General features: G+C 35.9%; 1 protein-coding gene across 17 annotated transcripts in view; it reads right to left on the bottom strand.

Annotated features, from left to right (window-relative positions):
* Nucleotides 1–23,846, bottom strand: part of PARD3 (par-3 family cell polarity regulator) — a 663,835-nt gene that overhangs the window by 328,865 nt on the left and 311,124 nt on the right. For all 17 annotated transcript variants that reach the window (XM_019465161.2, XM_019465165.2, XM_053895761.1 and 14 more), the window contains exon 5: nt 10,002–10,133. In XM_019465161.2, coding sequence (XP_019320706.1) covers nt 10,002–10,133 — 132 coding nt within the window. The remainder of the gene's footprint in view (nt 1–10,001; nt 10,134–23,846) is intronic.

Raw genomic sequence — 23,846 nt, 5'->3', positions numbered from 1 at the left:
AAAGGATATTTCAATTTCATTTCAAATATCTAATTCTATCCAATGTTCATTAAAAGAGAAGTTTTAGTATGAGAAGTGAATGAGAAAAATAATATCAAAAAGCTACAGACTAGGTGCAAGAGGCTAATGGTAGATCAGAATTTATCATATCCATACTTTATATACATGTGAGAAAAAAAACTCCATTTTTCCTAGAATAAGTAAATTCATCTCTAAAAGAAAATTAAATTTTGCCAGCTAGGGGCCCTAGAATAATGGTATAATTCACATTCATTCTAATGAAAATGAAAAACCTTGAACTCTCTAAAAAAATTTTTAAAGAGCAAAAAAAACAGCTCTCAAACAAATGAAATAAACACATTCAGAAGAGAATATTAACTTATTACTTTCAACTCAACTGCTTATAAACTATTAAATATAGTCAAATGGTTTGTTCAAATATTGTTTTCCTAATTAAGTGGAAAATTTGTCACTTCAGTTATGAACACAAAGAGTAATTTAATATTTTCTGATAATTCAATATTTTTGGAACTAATAGAATTGACGGCTATGTCAGGCCCATAACAGCATTCTGGGAGGCCTTTTCTTTCCTGTGTCTCACTAAGGCTCACTGAAGTCACGGTGGCTCTTACCCTCTACTACCACCACCTCGTCTAGAGAGCCTTAAGACACTCAGGTGTCTACCCAGGGCTGCTGTACTCAAATCTAATTCAGCAGAAATCATTAAGACACAGACAGCCTGTTGGTAACAGCCTGATAGTGCTCACCTTTTACCACTTAAATCCATGTTCAATTACAAGACATTCTCAGAGAAAGATCAGAAGTGATTAAATAAATTGGGGATAAGGAAGGCTGTGCTCTCCATCATATTATCAAGTTGTCTGAAGTAGGAACACTGCTTGACTGAGCTTCGAATTTTTCCCCCCCATTTCTTGGTCCTTCAGTCTGAAAGAATTTTCTAGTCTTTTTGCCATGTGTCGATGCTAAGTGACAAGCAATGATGGAATCAAACAACGACTCAAAAGTCTGACTGTTCTTATAAGGTTTACATATGTATATGTCTTAATATTTAGCAGGTTTTCTTCAATTTACTTATAATCTGAAATTTTTAGCTCATAATTAATGAAAATCACAATATTGTATCAAATGACATTATAAAACCTAGACCACCTAACAACGAATCTATCCATAATACAGGGTATCAGAAAAGGTGAGGCCATTATAAACTTTTTATTTGCAATTTATTGCAACACTTATTCACCCAAATGTGCATCAAGGCTTACTAAGAGCTCCAAACAAAAGTAAACAAGACAATGCCTGTGCCATTTTGGTGCATGGAAACAGATATAAACATTCTAAAGAATAGTGAGAGAGAAAACAATAATGAAGGCAGCAGGCATGTCACTCTCTTTCAAAGATGGGGACTAGGGTGACCTGACACATGAAAGATGAGAAGGAACCAAATCTGTGAATTGGGAGAGCCAGCAAGCCAGAGGTGACAGCAAGCCAGAGGCCTGTGGGGAAGAGGCGTGTGAACTGAGCATATATTTGCTAATGGGAAAGATGAAGCACAGTCATGACTGCATAAAGAGGAGTTGAATAAAATAGCAAAGTCCTAAGACTGAGAAGAGACAACAGACAGAGGACAGGTGAAAACGGGCAGCCTTTGAGAGGCCTGGGAACCTCCTCCCAGGCACGAGGAGGGAGATTTGTAAAAGGTAGTGGGGATGTGAGTAATATTGCTTCTATTTTCCCAGGGGCATGTGACGCTAAATCATAGGAGGGCCGGTTAATGAATTACTTCAGAGAATTAAAGAGATGACCAAAGGTAGGAAGAGACATTATGCTTCTGCAAAGGGTTTAACTTGATTCCAATTGATATTGACTTTGCAATTTTATCTTACAATCTAGAACTATGGTATTTGTACAAAAAGAAAAATTCCTCAGTTTTCCAATCTTATGAAGTTTGATTTATCAAAAATAAAAATATTTCAAAAGCTGTATGTTTTTACTGTGATGAAACCCAAAAGGCCACCCTAAACCCCCCTCCCATACAATCAGGGGTATGTTGTGAAAACGTGTTTCTTTTCAGTGCTTTAATTTCCTTAGAATTTGTTGGATATTAAAGAAAACTCACAACAGTCTTCTTTCAGCCACAAAGCAGAGGAAAAAATGGATCACAGGTACACAGACCCAATGAAAATACTATGGGGCACATATTACCAGACCTCAGTGGGGGGACTAAGAACATAAAACCATTGGGCAAAATGGTTTAGCACTTAAAATAGCAATTTTTCAGGACCATCTCAGAACCATTCTGAAGGACTGATTAAAGAAAAAAAAATCCCTACCTAGATCATAACAGTCCAAAATTAAACACGGCTTATGAGTGATGCCATTTGTATAGGCAGGCTTTAGGAAACAGGTAGTGAAAACAACATACTGTAAACTGAAAATGTTAACATAATTTCTTAACCAGTATTTTTGAAAGAATAGCAGTTCCACTGTTCACTGAACACAGAAATAAAGACCAAATTTTCAAAAGCAAATGACATACAGATTTGTGGGAATAAAGCGCATCAGAGTATAAAGCATGCATTCTTTCCATCGTCATACTGAATCGCATAGCTCACAACAAAATTCTTTCAGACCACCTGCGATGAAAATATGAAAAGGCACCTGAGTGTCATACCTAAAAATGAAAATGTATCTTTATCCAGAGTGCATGCTCTAAACATCTGGTCCTGGCAGCTGTATTCACAGGCAAGAAAACCATCAGCTACCAGCAGATTCCCCATGAAGGTTAATCCACCTACCACCAAAGATGTTTCACTGGGTAGAATTTCTGTCTCACTTCCCTGCTGCTTGCAGGCTTTTAGCTCCATAGGCCAAACAAGCAATAAATAGGGCCAGACATAAAGGGACAGGTGAATTGATGAGGACCCTCTAAACTGCACAACACATTCCAAAAGCCAGTGAGTCAAACAGTGCCTTCCTGACTCCATTCACACGACAGAGGGACAGAGATGCTTAGCAAGTGGCCAAGCAGAAGCCCTTGTAAGACACTTAGCATTCTTAAATGGTATTCTTAGATTTAATTGTATTTAAACCACACATGCTTGCCAAAAGCAAAAGGGAATATAAAAAATGGACACAGACACAGAGATTAGAGCTAATGTCATTTTTGTGTCAGATTATGTTCTTCAGAAAAGAACCAGAGATGATTTAAAAAGATTAAATTTTATTTTAATTCTGATAAGATGCCATAGAAGCAAGAATCCAGTTCTAAAAGGCTGATGGGAGCATTAGAAATACACGAGGGACAAAAATGAACCATCCCACCATACCAAAGGGCACTTCCAATATGCAAGGAGAAAATGCAAGGAAAAAATGGTCACTCCATACTAGAGAGAATTATTGAGGTGTAGCCAGTAAGTCTATTCTTACCTAAAATAAAGATGGGGGGAAAGTAACATCTAACAAGTGCCTACGATACACCAGAAACTGGATCTCCATTTTACATGTTCCATGTCAGTGTTCATACACAGAGCCAGTTATCTGCCAAATGGGTATCATTTTCTCCATTTTGCACACATTGAAAATGAAGTTTGCTGAGATCATACAACCTAAGGCCACACCACTGGTGAGTTATGGGTCAGACAAGAGGACCCACTCACAGGAGGGGCAGGTTTCCTGTCCTGAATACATGCTCTGCAAGCTCATGGTGTCTTTTTGCCACTAAATATATCTAAAGGTAAAATGCTACTTATCACTTGGACAAGAAAAGAGCATCCAAAGTGGTCCTGATTTTGGGTGACAAGGCTCCTCAGGAAATTAATGTGTCCTTCTCAGAAGAACGTCTATCAGGGTCCCTGTGCTCTAGTCCTGTTCTTCTACTCGTAATTACTATTCACAGTTCTTTGATAATAAAGCTAGACATTATGAAGGGCTGATGGAAAATAAAACATCACATACATGCAGGATGCTTCCATCATGTTTTAAAACACAAATAATTTTAAGATATGTATTATAATAATCAGCTTATTATTAAAGCACAATGAAATCTTTTGGCATTAATATAGCCAGGTGACAGGAAAACTTTTTTGCAAGGTTGTTTTGGTTTTATTTTTAATATTATTGTGAATATGACAGGTTTCTGCTATAAGGAAAATCTCTGGAATTTTATAATGAAACTTTAATTTTAAAGCAATCTTGATGTTTTTAGTTTCTACATTTGCTGTTGTTGAGGTAAACACAATTATGTTTGCTTCTGCCCAAGTTCTGCAGAAGTTTGCCAATTAGGAAATAATATAAATAAATCCCCTTCCTTTTAATAGAGAACTATAGAATTTTAGAATTTGGAGGCAGAGGCTTTGATTGTCTTTATCCAGATAACCCTAGCAGTCACTTGGTTTCTCAGTGTTTATGGGCTAAAGAATTAAATAAACACACACACACACACATACACACACACACACGCACTCTCTCTCTCTCTGTCTCTCTGTCTCTCTCTCTCCAGGACCTGGGTTCTAGGCAGCACCAGAACCTAATCTTAGGTCCCATGAGGAGGCAGATGCCAGGAGACCCTTCACGTGCCATTAGAATTTCTAGAGCTCTTCCATGTTTTAACAAGATGACCCCGTGGCCAGTTCACTGACTGGTTTGCAGCTGTTGTAATCAGATTTCAAAGGAAGCCATCTCCTAATTTTGTAAAAAAAAAAAAAAAAAAAAAAAGGATGATCATTTCACATTTGGAAACTGACTACTTATGTCATCTGGATGGTTCTAAGGTGTCAGTGAAATGAGTTTGTTTGTTTGTTTCCATTTAGAAAAGGCTATTAAGCACTTGGAAAAGGATCTTCCCTTATGCAGGCAGATCAGAGGAAAAACCAACTTCGATGAGAGGTATGGAAGCAGGACCCACAACCTGATTATCCCAGACACCCATCATCTTATCACTCCAAGGTAACATAACACCTAGTACCACAATTACTTATTGACAAGCTTACTCATTTTTTTTAAACCACCCACTCTTGTGTGAAATCTGGATAAGCTTAAATGTTTCTTCACTACTGTATGTCCACTCACATGCAAAATAGGCTCGAAGTTTTAAAATTTATTATTGCCCTAGATCTTCAAAAATTTGGCCTTAATCATAAATTATAATAAAAAGCAAAAATGAAACACGTTCCTAGAAACTTACCTTTTCCATGACTTGCGTATGTATTCATTCTGTATCATGTGAATAGTTATAAAGAGCAAATTTTTTCAAAAGTTTAAAAAGTATCAGAATAAGCAATGCTGAACTATTCTTTTTTAAAAATAAGACAAAAGGAATTTCTTCTCAAGCATTATTTTATTTAAATATGTTTTCTATTTAGAAGTGCCAGGCTGGCTCAGTAGAACATGTGACTCTTGACCTCAGGGTCATGAGTTCAAGCCCTACATTGGATACCAAACTTACTCAATTTAAAAAATAAATAAAATTTAAAAATAGGAAAAAATATGTTTTCTATTTAACATTCAGATATTTTCTATTTCTCATATCTAGGACTCAACTCAGACCAATGTAAAAACAGACACCATCCCTACATGAGTCACCTTCGTGTCAGAAGGAATAAATATCAAAAGTCAGGGATGTTCTGTTCCTCATGAAAAAATCTGAAATGAAAGCATCATGGCTGTAGATGGTGACAAAAGTGCATAATATGAGAAGAAAAGGCACTGTCAGTTTTCCTTAAACTGATGGCTTTGAGATTCTGAGACAACACGGAAGGATGGGAACAGGGAGACCAGGATACAAAGGAGAAGGTGGAGCACAGTCATTGTCACCCGTGAACTATGTCATCACCAAGCATTTAAGGTAGTTTTCCTCACAGTTTGCCTCCTCTGGTATAATTTGCCAATTAGACAAAGTTTTTGCTTGATGGAAAAAACCCTAAAACGCGGACTTTTCTCTAAAGGTCAGGGCAGCCATTCCCTTACAACAGAGCTTAAGTGGCGGCTGGAATGTGCCTTGCACCTCCTTGCTATTTCTGTTAATTGGCTTCAGGCCTGTTCACCAAGTCAGGGTAGTGAAAATGGCAGGCTCCCAATTAGGTTAAATTTCCCTTAGGTCCCTCTACTTTCAGGCCTTAAATTCTTCCAATAACGTATTGTAAAGTTCCTGCCTCCTCTTTTGTGGAATTTATTAGTTGCAATAAACTGTAGGGATAGAAGAACAAAGTCAGCTTATGATCTATTATCTGCCAATATTAAAATATAGTTACAAAGAGTCAAGGAAACGGTAATGATTAAAAGGAATTCAGATTCTTCAAGCATAGCCAAACATCAAAACTAAGGCTTTTGTTGATTTTTTTGTTGTTGTTCCTTGGGTCTCCGAGTCAAAATTTCAGAAGCATGAAAACTTTTTTCAAGGCAATACAACAACAACCCATTTAGTGTTGAAATCCTTTGTGCCTCTTCTGAGATTTCAGAAAAAGTAAGTCCCAAGATTCTATAAGAAAATGATGCTCTTTGAAAGATACACAGTCTGAGATACACCTTCTGAGAGGAACCTGATTCAAGTACAGGCTATTCTCAATTAGTCACTGAAAAGCAGGACTTCTGTTTCTGGAAATCATGCTAAGCTTGACTCCAGGTGCTTCCTGGTGCAGAGTTCTAATAAGATGCACACCCTACCTTTGATTATATGAGTGTAACTTACCAATATTCTAAGAGAGTGAAAGATTCAATATCCCTTTATATAGGATCAATCTCACAAAAAGAAAGACACAGCTTCCAGAGGTGCCTACTAGCTCAGCATTTTAAAACACTCCCTTGTGCTTTTCATGTCTACAGTTTATTCCCACTGGCAAAACGGACGTGGTCATAATTGCCTTCAAAAAGCAGAGATAATGAGAGATGAGCAATCTAGGAGGAAATAGAGCAAAAACAAAACCACTGAAGGCATATAAAATCTAGAACTCTGTTCACCTCTCAGTCCAGATGGCATAATTCATGGTAGATATTTCCACCCCGGTGATCCCAAACTGTAAAGGCAGGGGGTTGATTTGTGTGTTTTACCATATAAAACATTCTTTTATCTGTGTAATGCTTGTCTGTTATTATATTTTTAATGGCAAAAACTAAGGAGAAAACAAGCCACAGAAGAGACATCAGGCCATTAAAGTCAGACGACTCATGTGGAACTGTTAAAAAAATAAATTCACAATTAAATGAGACTATCTGGACTAGATTTGCAGTGTGTCCAGCATAACCTATTAGTCCTCTCCTGCCCACACAATTGTACTTACTTTTAAGAAAACTTTTAATATGTATTTTGTGTTGTCTTTGCTGTTCTTATCCAGTTAAAATAGATTTCAGTCTAATTAATTTTCCTGCTGATGTGAAATGGCCAAATTTAGTGAATGGATCCTCATTTTTTAAATGTAAGCCAAGGAAGATGATGTTTTCAGGCTCAGGCATCAATTAGCTAATATCATTCACATTAAACTACATAGACTAAGGAAGTACTCAATTTTTTAAAAACCTGCTTATTGTGTGTGGAAAAACTGCTTCAAATAACTTCAACAGAAGAAAATCAAGCCTTGGTCTTTTGAGAAAAAAGCTCTGTGGCTTCTCAATGCAACTATTTTGCGTAAAAAGAAACTATTTTATAACAAAATTACAAAGAAAAAGCTATACTGCTTCCTTAAAAACAGGTCTACAACCACAATGGTAAAAGTTACATTATTAGAATACAATTAAATAGATCATACTTTAGAAACTCTGGACTGCCATTTTTTTCTCCTAATCCTGTAATAAAAATAGTCATATTTAGCACATTTACCTAACTGGATGTCCTTTCTTGCTTTAATGGGACCCTGACTACATTCGGTGATCAGCAACTGCGTTTCAGGAAGACAAACCACCATACCCACACCCCCAGCTACGGATCAAGCTCACCTAGTCTAAACCAACAACTGCCTTCAATTTAGAAATAGACAAGCAATTCATACAAGGCTAGACAACAAAACATGAAAGGTCTCTGTCTGGGTGGGGGGAGGGGCTTGTGGGAAAGGTGTATTTGCTTTCGAAAAGAGCCATGCAGAATAAAAAGGAACTGTTCCTCTTCTTCCGTGCAAGCATGTGATGGCTGAGGCTCTACAGGAAAGGACAGACTGGAGCACACAGCCAAGGAGGCACTGTGTAGTGCTCCCAGAAAATGGAGAATCTGGACCCCCAATGAGGTTCCCCTGAATCCCGAACTGGCCTTTCCTCCAGATTTCTTATTAAATGAAAAATGAGTATCTTCTTCTTATACAATCGAGACTTTCTGTTCTTGGCAGCCAATCTTTTTCTCTTGTTAGAGAGAACACTTGTTAGTGTATTAACACCCAGTGTTTATGGCTACCAAGCAGATATGAATCTAACCCCTTGGCAGGTATAACATCAGTGGATATAGCAGGTTCTAGGATTAAACCCATTCAATAAATGAGTATACCAGGTCATTTATGGTAAATAGCTGGTAACCAGCCAGTCTGACTCCAGGCCCAGGCTAAACTATCTAATTCTTTAAAATATTTACTTCAAAGAGAAAATGTAATAATGACAACAATGAGTTTAAAATCTGTTTAAGAAAAGAATGTTTTTCCTAAGTAGAGCTTCCGTGGTTTTTTAATTATTTAAAATTATTTCTATCACACAATGCTTATATTCTAACATTTACGATATGATAACAATCAGCACGTTTGCGATACCACCCATGGTTTCAAAGGCAAACTGGACTTTTGTACTATTTCATATTCAAACACACCCCCCCACACACAAAATTATTTTAGGAGACTTAAAACATACACTAAGATGAATTAAGTAAAACATTTCAGATTTCTTTCCAATGTCATCATTAATCTAAATTGAAAAACAGCTATTCCAGTATCTAGGCAACAGAATTATTAACAATTTTAGAAATTATTGAAACAAAACATTCTCTGAGCACTCACCTAGTCTTCCATCTATATGAACTTTTTAGAGAAAATAAGTGACAAAGTAACGAAATAAGTATGTTTTTGTTTTGTTGTTGTTATTTTTCAAGTAGCTTCCACACCTAGCATGGAGCCCAATATGGGGCTTGAATTCGTGACCCTGAGACCAAGACCTGAGCTGATCAAGAGTCGAATGCTTAACCAACTGAGACACCCAGGCACCACACTTAGTGTGTTCTTAACATAAAAAATTATTAAAACTACAAGGAAAACACTAGGATTTCCAAGAAAACACTATGACTAACAATAAAGAATTAAGACTTTACACAACAACACTATAAAATTTGTGTTTTATACTTCAAAACTTACCGGATAAATTCTCAGTCTTCATATGAAGTGTCTTAACAGTGATTGTTTATTGCCAGGATAGAAACCAGTTATTATATTGAGTGGTAAACAATTCTGATTTCAGGAACTATAGATGGCTATACTGTGGAGTAAACTGAGCAACTCTACAACCTTACAAACCTAAAATAGTTTATTGATATTTATGAAAGGGTCAAGTCCCTGAACCTTACAAAACAATCTAAATTCTGAAATGCCACTATAGCATATTTCTCTTCTAAAGTGAAATCAGGTAACACAGAACATTTTAATTTGCCTCCTCAGGTCCTTTGACTTATTGCCTATCAAATAAACAGAAGAACCTATAAGTGGTCTTGAAAGCCAACTCATAAATTGTACTGTTCACTGCCAAATGTCTGTGTCTCAACAACATAAGAAACTCTGAAATCAGGATACTCCAGAATCTATGGCAAATATTTGTAACCACTTATGAGAAATCTTTGACTGGGGACCACCACAGAAATAGTCTACAATTATGTTACACAAACTCTGACATACAGCCTGGAATTTAACTAAAGTTTATTAGAATAATTTACCTTTAATCATCATTGTGATGCAGGGAAACATCTTTTGGAGTATGGGCCAGGAAGTTAGGTCTATGACACACATAGAAGGATTAATTTATGTTACCTGTTCTTGCTTCTCCAGCCACTTGTCCACCATTGGGTGACTGGCACTCAGAGATGACCGAGCATTGTCTCTCTGAAATTGGTGCGACCAGTTACTAGTATCCCGTGGAAGGCTTCTGTAGTTTTCATCTTTCTATTCAAAAAGAGACAAAAAGGTGTCTTGTAAAAAACCAGAACTTGCAAATTAATGATGTACTTGGGTTTTTCAAAAGTAGCAGAAAACTGATTCTGCATATTTAAAATATTTTTTCTGAGTCTATACAAAATAGTTGACTGAGGACATTTCACTCAGATTAGACCTCATGAATATAGTCATATGTCTAGGATGAGGGAGTCTAATGACTATAGCAGGGAAGGAAGCCACACACATATGCACACAATAAACGAAACAATAGACCTTGTACTCCCTCCCAAATCAATCTCCCCAGGCCAACCAATTACATGCACCAGAAAATGAAAAGTATTTCTCTCCAAGATTCTTATGATCTCTCAATCATGGAATTTTCCTTTTGTCTTCTTTCTAATCTTACAATAATATTGGGAGATACTATCTATAATTCACCAAAAATGTTTAAAATAATAAAGACTAATGAATTTGCTCCTTATTTAGATCCTTGTAGTTGTGTGACTTTGGGCACAAGACTTAAGATTCTCTGGACTGTTCCGTTACCTACTTCACAAGCTAGTTGTAAGCATTAATTTAAATATAAAGAAAAAAATTTATCTCAATACATGGTACATAATAGATACATAATAGTTTACCCTAACATGCATATGGCAAGTGAGGTCTTTACATAAAAACCTAGTTAGTTGATAAATATTTAATAGTCCCAAAGCAACCAAATGCTATTTAATTTTTGTTCTTTGAAACAATAACTTATAACAATTTGCTTTGGCTTTTGGACTGCAAAACTTAATTTCAATGTTCTAAAAAGAAATGAGAAGGCGAGGATAAGTCAGAGAAGTCAAACTTTTAGTTCAACGATGAAATCTAAATATCTCCTACAAGAACAAATTTAAATCTTAACCTCACTTTGACCTACTTACAGCAGTATCCCACTTTACGAGAAGTACCAAAATATCCTCCTTAATAACTTTGCTAAGGGTAACATGGCTGTATACATTATACACATGACTGATTCTTATCCTTCATTACTTAAGCCCTATGAGCAGCGAATCCATAGAAACAAAAAAGTGTAATACAATAGGTTGGCATTGTATAGACCTTAGCCAGAGACCAAGACGGTGTTCTCTGCTCCTTCATAAATTCCATCAGAGAACAAAGCTTAAAAATGAATTGACGGTGTTGGACCTATGCCAATACTACGGCATACAAAAAATCTTTTTAAACCTATAAATATCAACCAGTATAAACTTCAGTATGAAACTTTATAAGTCTTTCTTATTAATTAACCTACAAAAAATAAACTAAAAACTTGATAGCATTGAACATTAAGGGCAAGTAATTTTTACTAGAAAAACTGTACAGGTCTGGTTACGGCAGTTCAAGAAAATGGTAATGGAGCATAGAACTGCAAGCAAACGCTCGCGTGCGCGCGCGCACACACACACACACACACACACACAGAATGCTGCAAGATTAGGATCTTGCTCCCCCGCCAGGAATTAGGGACTGACCCTATTTACAGGAACATGGAAATGGTAAAATAAGTGGAGGACATAGACAAAATCTAAAGAAAAGAAAAAAGCAACTAAAGAAATGAAAGCTCACTGTATCTCCAAATACTAAGATCTCTGCCTTAAAACTTGGGCATGATAGGGGCACCTGGGTGGCTCAGTCGGTTAAGCGTCCGACTTCGACTCAGGTCATGATCTCACGGTCCGTGAGTTCGAGCCCCGCGTTGGGCTCTGTGCTGACAGCTCAGAGCCTGGAGCCTGCTTGGGATTCTGTGTCTCCCTCTCTCTCTGACCCTCCCCTGTTCATGCTCTGTCTCTCTCTGTCTCAAAAAAATAAATAAACATTAAAAAAAAAAACAAAAAAACTTGGGCATGATAGTTTCAGAACAAAGCAAAATTATCTGACTTATAAGAAATTCAAATAAGTCAGAGAGGGTACATTTACCAATGACAGAATCGTAGATGTCCGCAACGTGAAGAAGGATTAAGAGTCTGGAGAAACACAAATAAAATTTTGATATCAAGGATCTTGGGGCTGCTACCATGGACTAAAGACCTGGCTTCTCTATTCATTTTCCACCATTAGAGATGATTATTACACCAACCCTTTACTTTGAAAATGAATAATTAAATAGAAAGCGTTAAAAATCTATTCTGCCTTTTCAGTAGGAACTATATTTCGGAGAAAGCAACAGTGCCAGTCGATGAGGGAAGCTTGTCATTTCAGAAGAATGCCAAATAATGGAAACTGAATAATGAATACAATTAGAAAAATCACCGCGTTCAGCCTCTAATGAAATAAGTTATTAATCAATGGATGCTAAAACCTGTTAGGTGAAGAGTTGATAGTGAGCTGCAAGTGTGCATAGTGACAAAATACCACTTGCAAAGGGAAAAATAGATCTTTAAAATGAAGAGACCGGATGATGCAAAATCCCCACTTTTTTGGTGTCCAGAAGCCTGTGTGTGACTGGGAACTTCCTTTTGATTCCTTTTGAATCTGCATCATTATTCTTCTTTACTGAAATGGCCCATGGTCTGCTCACTACTCCCTCCTTAGCCCAGCTCAAAAAGTGTCTAATTCCTAAACGTCCCTCCTGACTTCTAGGCATGGGTCACCAACACTAAACTTTTTCCTGAATTCATGATCTAAATTTCCAATAGACCATCCCAAAGATGCCTCCAAATCAATAGATCCAAAATGAAACTCGCTTCCTCTCTCGATTCTGGCACTCTTCTGAAAAATATTCATCATGCTCTTCACCTCTTTCAATTTGTCTCTCATCTGAAATGAGTACAGCAGCCTTGTAACTGGAGGCTGGTCCCAGCCTTAGCCTCTCCAACAATGTTCTCTACACTTCCCACAGAGGATTTTTCTAAAATGTGTGTTGCAACACATCACACATGGACAGACATTACAGGTAGACCAGAGGAACTTTCACACAATCACACTTGCTGTGCCACAGGCCTCCTCACCTTCACTTATGATCTTTCTAAACCTAGCTTCCCATAACATTTCTTCTGTGAAATTATCAGTGTTTAACACCAAATACAACTGCTACTTTCTCTAAGAAGCATTCCCTGACTCTCTCTCAACAGAACTCATAATGTCATGCTTTTTGTTACCACTACATTCTAATTTTACTTCTAATTATAGTTCTAACTTACAATTTAGTTAATTTTTAGAATTGTTATTTCCACTATTACAGTGAAACCTAAACAGAAGATCACCATTCACCTTTAAACTCAAGCACTTAGCTCGGTAGCCTGTACCAACATGGAAGGCTTTTTCTTGAATATTTGTTGTATGTCCTATTTTCACATGGTTCAGAATCCCAGACTTTTCAAAGAACATGTCTACAAGTTGTTTTAGAAACTGATAAGGGCATGCTTTCAAAAGGCATCATTTTCACTGAAATATAATAATTGTACTTTTAGGTTTACACTACAAGATATATACCACTGTTATAGGTCTATTTCAATTTAATGTCACACCTCCAATATACAATATCTGTGGATAATATGATTACTTCCAATTGCATCTAAAAAGCAGTGTGACATTTCTCCTTTTACATCAATTATGACATGTAATTCATATAGCAGACCACCACAAGGTAATCTTATTAAGGGAGATAAGGGCTAAAGATTAAAAAAAAAAAAATCTGTCCTTTTGAACTCCATCCGAAAAATTCCACAGTTTTATATTCATAAAATCAACTTTGAGTAGTTAATGGATAAGAAAAACAAAATTGATACTAACCTCTCATAATAAAAAAGTTTTTCTAATTCAATATTGTTATGGTAATGTCAATAATGAATTCAGACATTAATTTATAATGTATGAAAAAATCCAGTTGAAGTAACCTTAGTCATGATCAAGAAACTGAAGAGTTTTTAAAATATATTAATCACTATGTAATATATATTTTACTTTGTTGATAGTATCATGCAGGTACTACCAGCATTTCACACATGTTCTCCTCACAATCCAGAACTTTGGATCAGGTTCATACAAAGATTATAGTCCTACAAAGTTGTGATTCTGTATTTACAATGTGATTGCACTAGTAAACATCATAACACACAATATAATTTCTCCTTAATGATATATGCTTGGATATTCATGATTTCTATTGAAATGTACACAGTGCATACTATTTTCAGCTTAAAAACATTTATTTCAGTGTAAATGATTTTAAAAACCTGGTAGCCTGAACTATGTCTATGCAAGATTATCTATATGCTTCATGGATCAGACTCTAGTCAGCTACAAAAAAGTCAACATTTTCAAGTTAAGTGTATTTGTAAAATCTACATTTCCCAACCTAAAGGGAAAACCAAACCAACAAAATTTTTGCCATTAATATTTTTGCAACAAGTTAGAGCTGTATTTATAAAAACTTGGAGAATGTGACTTTAAATCTATTTCATTCTATGATCAAATTAGTGCCTCCAAAAAAAAAAAAAAAATTAATGCCTCCATTCCATACATTGGTGAACTTCAAAGCAAAAAACAGAAATCCTTCTCTTCAGACTTACAAAAATCTATCAGTAGGACCAACATACAAAATCCTAACGATTATTAAATTTGCTAATGACAAGAAATAACCTATTATAGTAAAGCCACTACTACCTTATCTAAAAATTTTTACAAGAAAAATACCATAAGGAATTACTCTCCCTTTTAATTACAATTTTAATCCTCCACTTATGAGGCTGTCCCAAACAGCCTCTCAGCTTTGCTTTCCCTCTTGCCAGAAAAAAACAGATGTTCCTACTGTGATCAGGGATTTTCCTTATCATCTAAATGTATTGCCATATCATCAGGTGTCAAAAAGCCACCCAGGCTGAGAAATGCATATTAATTTGCTACTCCCTGGTAGCAGTACCCTGGTTATGCAGTAAATCTCTTCCAGGGCAGAGAAAGTAACTGTCCTCTCTCCCCCAGCACCCCTCCCCAAGCCAATTACAATTCAATAAAGAGAAACCACACAGAACCCACCCAAAGCCTTGGGGGTAGAAGCTTATTCCTGGCATACTAAGCTCCAACTCCAAGGCTTTATCTCTCAGAAACAGCCACTTAGCTGATGGTCAGATTCCTTGGCAAGCCTACATCCCATGTTGCAGAAACATGGGAATATTTCATGAACATTATAGAAGTAACAGATATTTCTATGTTAGCAAAAGAAACCCAACTACAGTTCCACTTTGTTTCAATGAAAAAACTCCAAATACCTTTTTAAAAATCATTAGGAATTGTGTCATATATTGACATACCAAACACTCAATGCATATAAATTTCTTTTTTGTACCTTCTATGCATCCTATGGATTCAAACAGTCCCATGCAGTTTTCAGATTTTAAATTTACAATTATTTTTCAAATCTGTAATTCTGGTCAAAGAGAATTCCATTTTCTGCTTTATCATTTTCCCAAGAAATGATACACACACACACACACACACAAAAGAAACCATTTTCAGGATGTCTAACCTGAAATTATGAGACAAGTGAAATTAGTAATTATGACAGGATTTTTTAATTACATGAAGCTTGCTAAAATCATCGGTAATCATATTGTTGATTGAATGTGGCAGACCCAATCTCAGTCTCTGGGGAGAGTTTACCTTGTGTGCCTCCTGATGGCTACACCAGAGCATAACCTTGGAAGCAATGCCAAGGCTAAAGCATAGCAGAAGATAACAACCATAAAATGGTCTATAAATAGGATTTTTCTCAATGTACTTTTCTGACCTTCAAATCATTCTCTAGATAATAAATGAGAAAGAGAGAAAAGAGACAGAGAGATGCGGGGTTGGGAATAAATTGACTCACACAAAAATTTACAGATTCAATAACCAACCTGTAGATGAAGGCAGAAAATTTGGCAGTCCCTATCAATTTAAACCAACTACATGCCTGTGGAAAAAAATTTTTTTAAATAAAGAACATAAGATTTTATTCCAAACACAGTATTATCACCACTTACCCTAGACACATGGCTATTTTGAAGTGTAATGAACTGAAAAGGCATTATTTGAAATCCATGGTGACCAATATCCTACACGGAATGCCCCAATGTAGTTGAGCTGAAGTCAAGCAATTCATCCCCTATTAGCTAAACCCATATTACCTCTAATTCCTGTATATATAAATAAGCATAAATACTGGTACATAGATACATCCTACTTCCCTTTTGGATAATTGCTTACTTCCACATTCATAATCATTAATGAGAGCAGTGGAAGAGACCAAAAAAAAAAAAAAAAAAAAGAGTATGTGTTTATAAACTTGCTCCTATTGCGAACAGAACTATGATAAGACAAAGAAGAAATTCAAACATCCATACATTTTTTGTCAAAATAAAATTCTTTTAGTAGACTACGTATTGTTACTGATAGTATCATTACTGATACTAATTTACAAAAGTGTGGTACAATGTGTGACAAGAAACATTGGATTATACTACAACTTTTAAAAATTTAAAAATGAAAAGATCAAAGTGTAGAGATTTTGAATACCAAAACATTTATTAGAGCATCTCTGTGTCTCCAATTTCATTAAGGAATATATCTTTTATCTTAAATCTCTAATTTTCTTTCTAAGCTGAGTTAAATTTTGAACAGGAATTAGTAACAAAAATTGAAAATAATTTATCCAAGCAGATTTTCTTTTTAATGTACAAAATCAAATTTCCTATAATATACATCAAATTTTATTAGTTTTTTTTTCTTTGAAATGTTAAAGGTACATCTTAAAACTCATTCTGATCTGAAAAATCTGAACTATAATTTATGTCTTTTTCAGGATTTCTGACACATAGCTTCCAGATCATAGAATTACATTTAGATCAGTGGGACACTCAAAAATCCTCAATATGCTAGGGAAAAAAATTTATGTTTGGAACTCAATATAGAAAATACACATTTGAAAATTACAATTAATTTACAAATAAGTTTCCTGTCACATAGTAAATCCTTCAGGTTGATAGGTTGACAAGACCAGAGGTATGATGTTTTAGTTTTATTTCACAACCTGCAAATGGCCAGTGCCTTATTAACAGTCTTAATATCAGATAAGAAAAATAGCCCCCAGAACATGGATCTGCATTAGGCTATGGATCTGATATGAAAATGGGTTGGCCAAATATGTCAAAGAGATGCAGGTTTTACAGTGGCCATGATGTCTCCAGGGGTGACCATGAGAGCACAGATTGCTCTTAAGCCACCAGATCTGTTCATGAAGCCGACAAGGAAATCTAAGAGGAAAAAGATCAGCAAAACTCAGCCTCTTACAGCCTGTTTATTTGAACCAATTTCTTCAATTGTTTTTATTTTAATCTATTTCCACAGTTCAGAATGCTATGAAAAACTTTAGATACAGAATCTGAAACCTGGAAGGAAAACGCAGAGAAGACCCAGCTTAACCTCTTACTATCTAGTAAAAGCAGACAGAAGTTGAGAGGAGTTACAACAAATGCTTGGTGGAGATGAGGAGGACTAACCAGTTCCCATGGTTATACCTACCCACTTTGCTGCCCAATTTCTGAGTAATGAGACTTCCAACCCTCATTCTTGATCTAACCGGGAACTGTAGTTTGCCTGGGTAATGATGGTAACTTCTGATATCTAGCCATTCCTACACAAGGATCCCATCCAAACAGAAAAGCATCTACTGAGTTCTTGTATATAAACTAGGGGCAAAACCATTATATAATCTTGAATTACAACTTATATTTACATGAGAGACGGTCGACTCATTGGTAAATACTGCATAGTCTTAGGAATAATCAAGAGTAAAATGTTTGCTTTAAAATGGTTTTAAATTAAAATGATCTCTTTCCAGGTATAACTGGGATTATCTCCTTTATATGATGAAAACATCTGTAAAAGCACAAGGAGAAGGTAGCCTAAGAGGATAGTTTAACTTTTTTCAAATATGAAAACATTATCTCCATATGAATTCTGAGGAACTAAAGAACAGAACTAAAAAGGGAAGCAGTAATAACAGGAGTTCCTATTTCATTTCGTGCACAACACTTCCTAAAAACCAACACAGCCACCTAATTGCCATACGGCCACAAGCATTCCCCCATCAGCAAGTATAAGGAATAGAGAAAACAAGAGCACCATTTTTTACACTGTTCTTTCAACAAAGGCAAGTGGATGAGAACAAAATAAAATATAAATATTACAGATCAGGTAACATTTTGAAGAGCCTGGCTCATTTTCCAAAACTACAATAAAAATGAAGAGCAACAGTTGACTAATGCTGCTTGACTCTGAAAAACAAATTTAAATCCAAAACAATTTTAAAACATTTTAGGAAGTGCTACATATTTTTTTATTTTGACAGCAAAAAATACCTATTCAGATTACATTTTCTTTCAAAGACATGTAACTTCAAACACTTATATCGCCAAACTAAAATTATAAATAACAATAGCATTTTGCATCAGGATCAATTTGTACAATACTAAGAGAAGAAGGGAGCAGATGCCAGGGGATGAAGGAGAGAAAGTAAAATACTTACAGTAGTTGCCCAATTCTAAAATATCTACAGTCTTACACATTATCTAAATGTGTGATGTAAATCTTTTATATTTACCTAAATGATTTTCACCTTAATTTCAAAGAAATAACTAAAATTTGAAAATCGAGATACTTGCACCATATATAACTAGTCTACCAATGTAAATATTAGTACTTCTTATATTATCATAACTTCAATGAACTGGGTAGGTTAGCAGAACAAGTGAGTAAATTTCTGTGCAAGTCCCTAGGTATAGTCAACAATCTGACTTTCTTAAAGTTTTCCCTTAATTGTGAAATTGTCTCCTCAGGTAAATCATCTCCACAGAGACATTTTTGAAAATGTAGAAAAACTAGTTTCACTTATCATAATCCCATCCTACTTAGGCTTCTCATACAATAATAATGACTTTTCTGGAGAATCATCTCCTCATGAAAAGCATTTAGCGTAAAGAAATTGATAGCTCAAACTTCTAAACAATTAAGTCCTTCTGTCCAACTCCATCAGTGGAGAAAGCATGTTCTCTAAGCCAGATATTAATTGTCAATCAAACTATTTTTGTCTCCAAAGTATAACTGCAAATCATAACTTTAGAAAATGTGAGGGGCACCTGGGTGGCTCAGTTGGTTAAGTGTCCAACTTTGGCTCAGGTCACGATCTTGTGGTTTGTGGGTTCGAGCCCATGTTGGGCTCTGTGTGGACAGCTCAGAGCCTGGAGCCTGCTTCAGATTCTGTGTCTCCCTTTCTCTCTGCCCCCCCCCCACCCCCGCTCGTGCTTTGTCGGTCTATCAGTCTGTCTGTCTGTCTCTCTCTCAAAACCAGATGGACATTTAAAAAAAAAATCAAAAAAAAAAAAAGAAAATGTGATTCTGTGAAATTTTAGAGTAATTCCTGTTGAAACTCCCCTCCTTTGCCTCCCCCAAAAACCTTAACAATCTCAATAACGTGACAACAAAACAGTGGTTGCGCTAGGATGTCTCAATAAAACTTTAAGGACAAAGTGGGAGTATCCAGCCATGAGAATGCAGCATGTTTAAAACTGGTAAGTGCTTCTCAAATTCAGAGTTGTCATGGGGAAGGGTACCAACCATCAATCAGTACTTAATAAAATCAATTGATAAATTTTTATTATAACTCATTTCCAAAGAGGAAAAATACATTTCAGGGAATGACCAGGTGTGCCTGAAGGCTCATGGAAACCTGTGGCTGAATCCTAGTTCTGCACATTCCAATCACCTGCGCATTAACTTTCATCTATGATTTGCAGCAGAAACTGTGGGTGATGCAATTCACCTTGTAAAGCTGGGTTTTAAAAAACTTGGAAAAAATTTGGATTTACTGAAAAGTTGCAAAAAAAAAAAGTACACACAGTTCCTATGTACTCTTCATGCAACTTCCGCCAATGTTAACAACTTACATAACCTTGATATACTTGTCCAAACTAAGAAATCAACATTGATACAATAATATTAACTAAACTATAGATATATCTGCAATCCATCCATTTTTTTGTCACTAATGCCCTTATTTCCTGCCAGGATCCCAAAGTATATTAAAAATCCTCATATCTCCTTAATCTTCTCTAATCTGAGACAGTATTTCAGTCTTCCCTAGTTATTTATGACCACAATATTCTTGAAAAATACTGGTCAGGTACCTCATAGAATATTCCTCAGTTTTTGTTTGTCTGAAGATTTCTTAGGATTACAGTGGAGTTATGAGTTTTGGGGAAAACTCCACTGAGATGATGTGCCCATCCCATCATACCATTTCAAGGGTTTATGGTATCATCATGACTTATCATTAGTGATGTTAACCTTGATCACTTGGTTAAGATGAATCTGCCACTTCTGCACTCTAAAGTTAGTATTTTCCACATATTCAATCCCCTCTTCTTTGGAAACAAATATTATCCTCCACAGCAGAGGAGATAAGGGGCGCATGGTTGGCTCACTCGGTTGAATATCTGACTTCAGCTCAGGTCATGATCTCACAGTTCATGGGTTTGAGCCCCATGTCAGGCCCCATTTTCTCTTTCTCTTTCTCTCTCTCAAAAATAAACATTAAAAAATTTTTTTTTAATTTTTTTTTAACGTTTATTTATTTTTGAGACAGAGAGACAGAGCATGAACAGAGCCGCCTAACCGACTGAGCCACCCAGGCGCCCCTAAAAAAATTTTTTTTAAATGAGCAGGGGAGTTAAGCTTTCTGGAGAGGGAGTATTACACATATTATTTAGAATTCTTCTGTAAGAAACTTTGTCCCTTTTGTCCCATTTACTTTTCATTTAATCATGTATTAGTATCAGTATAGTCTTATGTATATTTATTTTGGTCTCTGGATTATAATCCAACTATATCATTATTTACTTTGCTGTCATTTAGATGTTTTGAGCAATGCACAATAAAATATCAAGAAGAGGGCTGCATATATAAATTCTCAGTAACAACAACAATAGTAATATCAATCATAAGGATTACAGAAAATAAACACAAAAAATTCCTCAAAAAAAGTGACACAAATGGAGATCAGTTAATAGAATCAGATTATCAGTAGAGATATTAATGAAGCTAGCATATTTTTACTTAAGACAAAGATGTTAAGATATAATGTAAACTTATAGGTTTTAAAAAATTATGCCAGCCATAATAAGAAACACATGCTCATTATTCTTATATTCATGTATGCATTGCATAATAGATCTAGAGGAGATAAAAATGAAAAGGTTATTAAGAAATATTTTACAGTTTAAAATATTCAGCTAAATGAACATTAGGGAATATATAAAATCTGTAAATACGTTGGGATGTGGGTGGCATACTTGTGAAAATCATGGGATTTGAAACTGGAAAATCTAGGTTCACATCACAACTTCATCACTGAACAGTTGGTTTAACTATTAGGTGAGCTATTTAAACTCTTAAAGGTTTTGGGGTGCCTGGGTGGCTCAGTCAGTTGAGTGTCTGACTTCGGCTCAGGTCATGATCTCACGGTCTGTGAGTTCGAGCCTCACGTCGGGCTCTGTGCTGACAGCTCGGAGCCTGGAGCCTATTTCGGATTCTGTGTCTCCCTCTCTCTCTGACCCTCCCCTGCTCATGCTCTGTCTCTTTCTGTCTCAAAAATAAATAAATGTTAAAAAAAAAAATTAAATAAACTCTTAAAGGTTTTATCTCTTCATCAGTAAAATGGGAACACCAATAATACTTACATGTTAGAGGGGGGGAATAATGGGATATAATGTGACCCATCAAGCACAATGTCTGGCAAGAAGCAAGTACTCAAAATACCTTGGCCATCATTATGTGTAAAGATCAAAAACCTCAAAAATAGATATAGGTTAGAGATGGGAGAGATGGAAACCACTTCTACCTCCACACTGTGAAAACCTTTGCCTGAAATGCATTTCTCCAAAGGAAGGCCAGAAAGCATGCCCCGAGAACACATGCAAATTAAAGCCAAAGTTGCTGAAGCAGCTAGAAGGCAAGCAGCAGGTGCCCAGTCCTGGGCACTCCAATCTTACACTTTTCTTGTTAACAACAGGACATGAAGTGACTGCATCCAACTTTGTGACTTGAATGAACTAGGTCTGTAAGCTGAAGTATCAAAAATTAAGAATTGAAACCAAGTTAAAAAGATGAATAAGGTAGAGGCGTTTGGGTGGCTCAGTCAGTTAAATGCCTGACTTTGACTCAGGTCATGATCTCAGGGTTGGTGAGTTCAAGCCCCACATCATGCTCTCTGCTATCTGTTTGGAGCCCACTTTGGATCATCTGTCTCTGTCACCCTTTCTCTGCCCCTCCCCTGCTCGCTCTCTCCTTCTCTCTCTCAAAAATACATTTAAAAAAAATTATTAGAAGGATGAAATAAGGCCAAAAAACTTTTAAGTATATAAAAGTCATGCAAATTTTTGTTCAATATAAAATGCAATTTCCTAGTCCTCTCCCCCAACTCAAGAAAAACAAGAGTAATATACTCATTTCCCTCTCTACTCTATGTAACTTTGAGGGTGTTTAATAAGGATAGGGACATTACTTTGGTTTATATTTCTGGAGTGGTTTGTGAACTCTAAAAATACCACAGTCAGGCTCAAAATTTTTCTCAGTGGCACCTTAGATTTGTATAACTTTGAATACAAATTATAATTTACAAAGCAAGTGAAGACAGATTATATCCCTAAATGTGACACAGAAATAGATGAGACTAGGTTATTAACAACTCCGACTAGGGGAGCTTGGCAGTTAAAGCTGGCCTACTGTAGAAATGATTATAATCATCACTTAATAAAAGCACACAACTGTAGTCAGATGAAGATCTTTTAATTTGCAAAACAGAAAGGTGAAATATATAGTTTCAGAGGCCTTTAACAGGAAATACAAATGTTGCGGCAAAATAGTCTAACAACTAAATCTCAGCTGGATCTCCCTTGAAGCTAATGCCCCAGAAAATTAAACACAGCTATACGTCGCTCACAGAGGAAACATGTGGTTTCAAGGAATGATTTTAGCTCATCCTTTGAGGTTTTTAGATGATTATTATAACTAGCTACCATCTATGGTTGGCTCATAAATACCAAAAGATAGATAACGTTTTTCAATAGCCAACAGGTCAAGTGTACTAGCCTGAAAATAAAATAGTATATTCGAATTTACCAATATGATTGGCCTTACCCATTAGAAAGAATAAAGGAGAGGCAGAGATCAAGAAGCCGAATGGTTGAAAAGGGGATGAGAAAGCACACAAATAGGTCAATGTAGACTATGACTCTATAAAGAATGAATGAATGAACGACTGGGAAACAGCTATGGTAGACTACCATGAAGTAGAAGTCAATGTTAATTGCTAATATACTGTCAGCCTGGCAATTACCAAAGTTTTCAAACTGAATAAAACAAGGAGTAGGCATTTTCTGAAGATTGCTTGTGACTGAATTAGCATTGGTGACTTCACACGATACTGGGAATTTGGTGTCCTGGCTCTATGTATTCAAATGCACTTTACTAAGATTGGGGGTAGGGGGACATTATACCAAGGGACAATAGACAGGTACATTATTGGTACCATAGCTTCTATTTAGAAAAAATATTTCCTATTCTAGTTTGCCAATGACAGGACAGGATCCACTATCTCAATAGGTTCTTGTAATACTTTTATTTAAAACTCAACAAAACTCATTTTAA

Source organism: Panthera pardus, unplaced genomic scaffold (genome assembly GCF_024362965.1).
Source record: "Panthera pardus isolate Hobbes unplaced genomic scaffold, ASM2436296v1 HiC_scaffold_6, whole genome shotgun sequence".
Taxonomy (NCBI): domain Eukaryota; kingdom Metazoa; phylum Chordata; class Mammalia; order Carnivora; family Felidae; genus Panthera; species Panthera pardus.
This window is presented reverse-complemented; position numbering and strand designations above follow the sequence as displayed.